Source organism: Cyprinodon variegatus, unplaced genomic scaffold (genome assembly GCF_000732505.1).
Source record: "Cyprinodon variegatus isolate N-32 unplaced genomic scaffold, C_variegatus-1.0 Scaffold291, whole genome shotgun sequence".
In the NCBI taxonomy this organism is placed as follows: domain Eukaryota; kingdom Metazoa; phylum Chordata; class Actinopteri; order Cyprinodontiformes; family Cyprinodontidae; genus Cyprinodon; species Cyprinodon variegatus.
In genome coordinates this window covers 615,446-625,095 of record NW_015150744.1, presented here as the reverse complement: position 1 = coordinate 625,095, position 9,650 = coordinate 615,446, and the positions used below count along the sequence as shown (strand labels likewise).

Sequence of the window (9,650 nt, the reverse complement as noted above, 5' to 3'; positions counted from 1 at the left end):
CCTCTGCATTTATCCCTAACTATGTAGGGGCAGTGATAGCCATGCCACTGACTGTAGTTCTACTGTAAGGTGCCTTGGTCAAGGTCAATGACCGGCGTATCTGACATGTAACAACCATACCATGCATACTGCTTCAGATTAATAGACTGTATTAATTTGGCTAAATATGCTTCCAAAAAAAGAAATTTCAATCATCCCCCTTTTTTAACAACTAGCCTACTGCATATCTTTTAACACTGTTATAAAATCTAACTAGTAAATCATATTAACATGAAAACCCAGGGATTTAAACTGAATTTTGAGGCTCTTCCTCCCGTTTCACCAAGGAAGGACCGTCGCTCCACGGCTGGCAGGTCAATGAAACATCTTTTCTCTTTTGCAAAAAACCTACATGCTAAAGTCTGGTTTTTCCAGCTTTCAAGGTACTCAAAACCAAACAAAGACCTTTAAACAAGCAATAAATTCAATGCATATTTCAATGACAGACATTAGGCCGTATCCTTATGAGGTACAAATCACACATTTATGGGTTTTAGATCCAAACTCATAGTTTGTGATTATGACCTTTATTTTAAAAAAAAGTTGTTACTTGCATTAGGAAACTTATTTATACAATTGAAACATCCATTGTGATATGGATGTATGAGTTAAGAGCAGGGAACAAATACAAACTTTAGATTTTTTCATGTTTATTGACTGACTTAATGGTTTCTCTTTTAAAACCTGGTAGAGACAGGACTGTTTATTAGTTTGGTATCTTGAAGGAATGAGGTTCCGGTGGCTCTTTGTGATTTTTATTCTGATGTCCCTTCAATCAGGTGGTTTGAGCCAAGATTGATTAGAAATTTGAGATTTTGATGATACTATATTCCTGCAAACTGACTTTTTATATTAAATAAAGGAGGGAAATGAATCTAAAGTCTCACCTGCAGTGGTGACGCCTCTTGGCTATCCAGAACTCACAGTCACAGTTGAAGCAATGCGAGGCCATGTGGTCAGGGACCCACCTGGTGACCTACAGACACAGACAGGACAGCGGGGGAGGTTATTAGGGGTGAGGCAGGGAGGAGACAGACGCTGTACTTGTGGATGAGAAATGCTAACCTCTGTGTCCTTGGGTTCAACCCGATCCCAGCTGCACTCAGACAGACGGTCCTCGCTGTGGGTGGACAGGGAGTCCTCCTCGTTGCTGTTGTCCGACTCCCGCAGACATGTCTGAACCACGGCAGATTTTAGAGGACAAACGGATGGTGATGATTATTAAGAAAAAACAGCAGACAGATTAGGATGAATCGACGTTCTGAAAGACTCACAATGTCATCCTCATAGTCGATGTCTGGCTCAGAGGGCGGGCTGCTGAACTGTTTACTCTCCAACCTCATCTGCAGCTGCCGCACCTGCTGCCGCAGCACCTCCACCTCCTGCTTGTAGCCAGCCTCGATCTGCCGCAGCCTTTGCTGCACGGCGTCCAGCGGCACCGGCAGGCCGTCGTCATCCAGGTACGCTGGGGTCTGGGGTGGGGGAGGAGAGCCAGCGGCCGATGGTGAGGAATAAGACGCCGGTAGGAGCTGGTGGTTTGCTAGGGAGTAGCTGCTGAGAGCGGGGCCACACAGGCCCATGTGGGCTGAGCTCCGGGCTGCAGACGGACATCCAGCCTGCGCTGAGCAACAGAGAGCCTCCCTCCGGCAGCACTGGGACCCGGTGGCAGCGGCGAAGCCCTGCGAGCGGAGGAGTTTACTCGCTAGCCGTCGGCTCTGGTAGCTGCCGGGGTGCAGCGCTCGGATGACGGCAGAGTGGCTGGAGTTGGACTGGACCAGACCCTGGACGCTGTCCCACGGAGAGCCCAGCACAGGCAGGTCTGACAGCTGGGCCTGGGGGGCGGGTGGGTGAGGGGACGCCGAGTCCAAAGCTGCCGCATCCATCAACGTCCTCCCTTTTCCCTTCACCAGATCTGTCCTTAGCCCCTCCTTCTCTTTCTGAGGCTGATCCTCGTCACTCTGAGTGAGACGCTGGGGTAACGGAGAGGGGGAGGCAGGGGGGAGCTCTCCCTCATCTGTGAGGGTCTCAGTGGAGTCCTCCATGCTGGCCGTCTGCTGTTTCAGAGCCAGCAGGGGGGCAGGCTGTGGCAGACCGTTAGTCTGGCCCTCAGCGAGTCCATTGGACACTAAAGTGGAGGCTGCAGGCTGACTGGTTTTGCAGGGGAGGGGTAAGCAAGGCTCAGGTTTATGGGAGGGTGAGGAGGGTTTAGCAGTTCTACCTGGACTCTCATCTCCAAGTGGAGGCGATGGAAGAGGAGGGTTAGTGATCTCAGGCGAAGCCTGGTGGAGGACAGGAGTGCTGAAGGCAGTGAGCGAGTGTGTGGGGGACACGGGGGGAAGGGGTGGAGACGGGAGGGGCTGCGTGGTAAGGCAAGGCTCCCCCGATACGGCCTCAGGGTTCTTGTCCAGACCCGGATCAACTGAATGCACCTGCTCAGCACCTTCAGGTCCGTCCTCCTCAGAGCTATCTGCAGATGCGTCCTCTACAGCAACCGGGGGCCCCGGGGCCGAGCGGCCCTCCTGGCAGTGCTTGTTCAGATTAGGGTCACTGGACGTACGGGTCAGAGGCAGCCCGTTCTCTAGAGCCGACAGCAGGTTGTCCATGGAGCGAGTCTTAGGAAGCCTAGAAGACAAAAGGCCCCGACATGTCATTCTTTCACACTTCCCTGTTTGAGCCAATAGAGGGCAGCAAAACCCTGTCATCCAGCAGCTAAACTGCACTGAATGAAAACATTTAGACCCCCCAAATCATTTCTACAGTTTATCAGGTTATAACCATGAACTTCTATGCATCTGATTGGTGTTTAATCTTATAGGCCAGAATAATAAAAAAAAAAAAAATAAAATCACTGAATGTCCAATTGCGGCATGAAGATGTGTCCAGTTCACCCCTTTGATCAACACTACTGGATAAAATCCAGGTTATGACATTGCAGTTTACATGCATGTAATTTAGAGTAAATCCAGCTGTTCTCTAAAGCTTCGGAGGTTCATTAGGAATACAGCCGCTAGAGAAGCTAGTCTGATCAGAGGAGAAAAGAGCTTCCTGGGTTACAGAAGCAAAATGTTGGACATCATTTGAATTCAGCATCGTTCACTGCACCTTAGTTTCTCCTAACCAGATGTAGAAGCAGTGAGGTTTTACTTTAGAGGACAAAGAAAGGTTTTGGATTCATTTTCAGTTGTTGAGTCAGCAGGTTTCATTAAATGAAACAGATCTCAGATGATAGAAAATAAACGAAAAAATATCTACGGTACTTAAAACAACGGATAAGTCTGGTGGAAGAGGGAATCTTCCATCAATAAGATCCTATAGTGTCCCAGGTAGCCAACTGGTCACCTCTTTAGTGAACATTAAGCCAGGCTTTCAAATAAAAAGATGCTTGCAGCTCACTTCTGCAGATTCTTCTTCGCTTGTATTCGATGGCTTTCTCCCTTCGGTTGGCGGATTGGTTATCAAAATTGGGAGTAATAAATTTGAATTATACCGGGAGAATTAAACGGTTGGAACCGGTTCTGATTGATTCGCAACCCTAATCAAAGGGGTGATATTAAATTGTCAGAATGGCCCATTTGAAGTGCAGAGAATCTGTGGCTACATCCAATGTGTGGTTTTAGATATTGTTCAAAGAAGAAAGGCAGAAATAAGTCCAATATGTTCAAAAGATGCTCTGAAATATTATCTAAAGGAGAATAAGGTAGAATACATTGGCCAACTTTTCAGACTTAGAAACCCATTAAAGACGATGAGAATTAACATCATAATCAAATGTAAGAAAGCAACTTTTAGAAGAAAGAATGTTTTTGTAAGAGCCAATAAATGTTGAAGGTGTTTAAAGGAGCGTACCTGTCCAGTGAGCGGGAGGTGAGCTCATCTCCAGTGACACATGGTGGGAGATACAGCTCCACAGATTCATCCACAGCTGTGCAGGGGGAGGAGGTGGCCAGGTAAACAGCTGTCCACAGCTGCAAGGCCCGAGTATGGCAGACTGGCTGCAGCACCTGGCAGACGCACAAACACAGGAGGACAATCATTTTGTTAATCAGGAGATATTTGGCTTAACAAAGAAAGATCTGCTTTTGATCTTCCATTAAATGACAGGAGGTTAGATAAGGAAATCCAGAATTAACAAACTCACAACATATTGAACAATTATTTGTTTTTCTATCAGATTAAAAAGGGAAAATTCGAGATGATAAAAACAGTTCTTACAACATCGTGACCGGGAACGTAGAGGAAGTTCTGGAAGTTCTTGTTTCCTGCGCGGAGGAGGGACCACACGGAACAGGTGCGCTTGTAGATGTTCTTTGCTTCTCGCTCTCGAGCGTTGTTGCACAGAAACGTCCCATAGAGACAGGAGTAGGTGTGCTGCACCAGCTTGACCTGAGTAGAGGATGAGGATGAGTCAATTCAGGCCTTTACAGGAGACTAGAGTTCTGAGGGACAGCTGATTAACAAAATATGCTGCAACCTCAAAGGTCCCATATTATGCAAAATTCATTTTATAAACATTTTCTTATTGTCATATATGTCCTGAAGCCTGTGTGTGAGATTCACAAATGAAAGTAAAACCTTTACCCCTCTTTCACCCACCTCTTAGCTAATGTGTGCTCAAAATAATCTGTTCAAAAAGCATTCCCTTTATGATGTCATAAGGGGAAATAAGCTGTCCAGAGCAGCCTCCAGCAGCCCATCGGTAGAGTTATGGCCTTCATCTAATGCATTATTCTGTGTTCCTAGTCACTATCTTCATTAACTGACTGGTTGTCATGGTTGTGGGCTGTGAGGGCACAGCCTTCTTTTGTAAAGGCTGTCTGTCTGAGAGGCTTTTTCCTGCATAAATTACAAAAACATGCTCTGGTGGGGTCATTGTTAACATTTTTTTTATGTACAATGTAGGATAATGGCACCGGATCATATTAAGCAATAAGTTTCAGCGATGTCCTGATATTGGACATAGATAATAATAAAGCAATTTTTATCTGCATTGGATCCGTATCAGAGGTAGGGTGGCCATTTCTATAGCAAAGGACATTGTGCGGCATATCAATAAATTACTAAGGTGTACATAAGAATAAGGTAAAGTCAAATTTATAGTACAATTCTTAGTAGTTTAAAGAGGATGCTTGTGTAGCTGAATAGAAAAAAATATTTATGAAATGTTAAAAAGAATTGGTTCCCAGCATTTGTATTTATTTAATACATTGTGGTGTTTAAAAAGTGACCACCGAGATTAATCTTTAAAGTGCAGAATACCACAAAGCATAAGATGTTAAAAAAAATCTTAACAAGAAACATTCATAATAAAATAGCCTAATATTTTTTTAAACAACAAAAGAGATTGTAGAAAACACATTCAACTGCTTTAAAAATAAAATAGCTTTATTTTTAAGAGCCTCAGTCTTTTGGGAACTTATCTTAAGTGTCTCTGTGTGCAGCAGACGTGTCTTTATGGTAATGCCTTTAGCTGTGGGCGAATCACTGAAATCCATTTTCACGTCATAGTCTACACTTCCGTAGGACTAGTGATGTTTTGTTGTATAGTCCACCTTGCAGCTCTGCACAAGTTTTTTTAGCATCCAGGGACGACAAAACTTAATGTAAAAGCCAACATTGAAGAGTTCGCTGCTGCACGTTTATTATTTTTATGTTAATCGGTACTCGCGCGCCGTTCAATTGCAGCTTTTCCTCGACTGCTTACGCCCACATCGCATCGACATAGTGGCAGAAACCATGGAACGAATCTTCACTACCTTTGGTCATAAATTCACGCTCTTTTGTCCATTCTGGGTTAAACGACGTCCTGGTTTTGATAGAACGCTAACTTTAATACTTAGCATCAGTAATTCTGATCCTTGTTTACTTTTGTAACCAATGACAAGCAGATCTTTATCTGACACGCCGCCACTCTTAGCCAATCAACTGTTAGATCAGATAGTGATGCATTTTTGATCCTTTATGTAGCGATTTATTGCCGTGTTGTACTGATGAAACAAAATGCAATGATTCATTCCCAGGAATAATGTTATTTTGTTACTGCTGCTAAAACATAAAACTTTTATAAAGAAGAATCAATTTTGGATTTTGTTCTATAGTATATTACACATCATAACTAAACAGATGGTTTCTAAGAAAATGACAATATAAATCTGAAAACACTCCTAAAACTTGAAATGTAATTATTCAATCATTTAAACTATTTCTATCTTAGGTAAATTGTTAATTACAGTGATTTTATTTTAATTATTGGTCATTTTTAATTACAGATTTTATTTTTTGGCCCATGTATAGAATTTATTCAATTTCTGTGTCTTAAAAATTAAATCCATTCCTGCTACCAGAAAGTCAGAATGATTTTGGTTTTATAACCACTTCAGTTGAACTGCAGCCGCTTTTTATGTGATTTAACAAAGTAAGCCAAGAAAATAAAAGTTATATAAAAATACATTTTAGTCATGTTTGAATCAAACATTTTACAAAGAGAAGAAGGGATAAGTGGAGAATTTGGTAAAGAGATTTAAATAGAGAAAATAGATTTATTTTAGCTATAAGTGTTTAATATCTTGTAGTTTTTATTGGAGGTGGATCTTTCTGGTTCATTTGATGTTTCACAGTTTATTGTGCGATCAGTCTAGACTCCCCCCGAAAAAGGTGGTCTTGACTATAATGATCATCTATTAATTATTTAATATCCAAACCTGTATTACAAGCCATGCAGATTATATTAGTCATGTTATGACTAAATGTTCAAGTTTTTCATCCTCTACAGTGGAAAAAGAAATACAACCGCTGCTGCAGCTTCCTGTTTGTTACTTAAATTCCCCAGCATTGATCAGGAGCTGCACAGAAAGACGCTGAAACTCTAATTAAATAAAATTTCACTTTTGAAGCAAAACGTTGAATTTATGAAGCAGCTTTGTTCTTGTTTAAATAACTGAAAATTCACTGAAATATTCTATGAGCTGCAATATGAGCACATTTAGGAATTTATTACATCTTTTTCTTTTTATGATCATATAACTTGATCTAAAAAGTCCAGAATTGTCAGCCACTAAGCACTACTGGAACCACTGTGTTATTTTATTGCTCTTTAAGGCATCTCCATACCAATTTATAAATGACTGAGTTTGATATCAGGGACAAATCATCTTCATTATGACATCTGGAATAATTTCACAGATTGGTATCAGTGATCTCTACAGTCTGAGATGTCATGCAGGGACCAGAGTTGGACCACCACCCACCAGGAAAGCTTCATTAAACTCAAACAGGCAGGGGAACTGTTTGAGCAGCTGGTGAACGCAGTCCAGCCACTGCAGGAAGACGGGACACTGCTCGCTCACGTCATCCATGTTCTCCTGGTGGCCGCACCGGTCCCCGAATTTATGGCCAAAGTCCAGCCACTCTGTCTCCACAAGCACCTGAAAACCCTGTTAATAAAAAAATAAAAAGATTATCCAACAGTGATAACTCATTACTGTCTCCCCACGATGCTTCATATGAACAATAATTTAAAGCAGCAGACTAATCTGTACAGACTCACCTCTAATGTCCTGTAGTAGGGATCTAGCAGAATTTTGGCCAGAGCCACTATCTGGGGGGTGCGGTCCCACCCGTCTGAGCAGTGCACCAGCACCGGCCGGCCTTCCCGTTCCACCGCGCCGCACACCAGAGTGGCTGCCTTCAGCATGACTGACAGGTGCTGCAGCCATCGGGTGCTCTCAAGAGCCGACAGCCAGCTGTAGGAGCGAGGAGAAGCAGATCAGACCAACTGGGAGAAATGGTTCCTAAATGGTTTCATACAGAGCAGGAAACAGGAAGGAGCTTCAGCATCTTTAGCTCACAGGCAGCATCAAAACTCTGATTACCAACTCTATAACTTCACCTTGTTTAGCACCGACGGCAGTTTTCTGGCTAATCTTTAAAAAGCCTGACCAATTTAATTTTATTGACCAACTCTGACATTTATATGGTCACAATGCACCCATTATGATTCGGTTTTAAAGCTGGGTTAATTTTACAACATTAGCAGCTTTTAGAATCTACATCTAGTATTCAGGCCAACTCTGGGGGGCAAGCTAACATCACACAGCATGTAGAAGTAGAAAAGACAGTTCCCTGCAAAACTTTCAAAGCTTCATGTCAATTCAAGTTCAGTAATTTCTTTCCAAGAGTTTTTCCACAATATGTTGATGGGGGTGCTAAATATGGGCCAAACCAATGACAAGTTCTGCATCTACATTTAGATTTTGAACCCTCACCAGCTACATATTTTCATAGTGCAATGCTGGATATCAGGCTGAGCGGATTCTAAAATGACAACTTATGGAGTAACTCCACGTGTAGTATCAGTGGTCCACGATACAACAGTTCTCAAATGTACTTTTCAAAATTTCAAATTTACGTTTTTGCAATTGCAAATTGCAAATTGCAAATTGCAAATTGCAATTGCAATTTCCCAGATCCCGTACTCTTTACTGTAAGCCCAATGCAAACGCTTAAGAAAAGGTGATCTGTGAAACACAAGCTGAAACGCAAGTTATTTGTAAAACTCAGCCTGAAGAACCGAAATCTGAAAGAAAATTAATATAAGATGTAAAAAGAAAGATAATCTCAAACAGAATAAAAAAAAAAAAAAAATTTAATAAAATGGAAGGTTGAAATTTCAAATTATTATTTGTTGCTTATGCAAACTTTTTTTGATACAAAAAAAAAATTTTAATAAAAAAAATCAAAATGGGCATCTGACACGAGCGTCTGTTTTTCAGTTTATAACTAAAGGAGAAATACATTTTTCCTTCTTCGCTAAAACCAATAAAACTAATCAGGAACTGTTTTACAGCGTCTAAATCTTAACATATTCAATCACTGTATGTAATAAAGCATCATTAGGTGGTGAATCAGTGAGAAAACTTATTTATTCTTTTACAAATATCTGAAAAGATGTTGTGCTCTGAGAAGAAGACCGTAAAACATGTCATTTATAGCGGAAGAATTTCCAGGAAAAGTCTCAATCAGCTTTGCACCTGAAGAAAATATTCATCAATCTTCGGTATGAAAAGCTCGTTCTGATCGGAGGGCTTTTATTTGGAAAAAAAAACAAACTTTGTCCTGGTGTGTCAAATAAAATCCCACTGAAATAAATTAAGGTTTTTTTATTGTAGCATGGAAACACAGACACCTAAAAGATGCTAAAAATATATATTTTATCTTTAGTTTCATTTGAATCTATTTGCATCTGTAGAAATAACCTTTGGTGTTAGAAAGAGCTGCGACGCTGAAGCCACTCATAAAGCTGCTGCTGTGACGGTAAAACCTATCTAGTTGCATTTCCATTACAAATACATGCAAAACGTTTGTGATAAAAAAAAGTCTGCCAACGTTGGAAAGAAAAAAAAAGAATTTTTCAATGGTCCTTTTCCACTCAATAAGAAATGCTATTAAAATCCAAATGTAGGTCTTTATACACTATATCTTATTGGAAAACGTCAACTAACTTTCTCATGGGATCAAAAAAATTTATAAACAAAAAAGTGTTTAAATGGCATTTTTGAAAATGAAAAAAAATTAAAATGACCAAAATATATATATATTTTTCCAAAAAAAAGCAT

General features: G+C 41.1%; 1 protein-coding gene across 4 annotated transcripts in view; it reads right to left on the bottom strand.

The window, feature by feature from the left end:
• mtmr4 (myotubularin related protein 4) overlaps positions 1 to 9,650 on the bottom strand; it is a 58,810-nt gene that overhangs the window by 3,664 nt on the left and 45,496 nt on the right. For all 4 annotated transcript variants that reach the window (XM_015383677.1, XM_015383676.1, XM_015383674.1 and 1 more), the window contains 7 exons: positions 7,583 to 7,778; positions 7,284 to 7,469; positions 4,252 to 4,422; positions 3,886 to 4,040; positions 1,314 to 2,661; positions 1,105 to 1,215; positions 927 to 1,015 (listed from right to left, as the gene is read on the bottom strand). In XM_015383677.1, the coding sequence (XP_015239163.1) occupies positions 927 to 1,015; positions 1,105 to 1,215; positions 1,314 to 2,661; positions 3,886 to 4,040; positions 4,252 to 4,422; positions 7,284 to 7,469; positions 7,583 to 7,778 (2,256 nt within the window). The remainder of the gene's footprint in view (positions 1 to 926; positions 1,016 to 1,104; positions 1,216 to 1,313; positions 2,662 to 3,885; positions 4,041 to 4,251; positions 4,423 to 7,283; positions 7,470 to 7,582; positions 7,779 to 9,650) is intronic.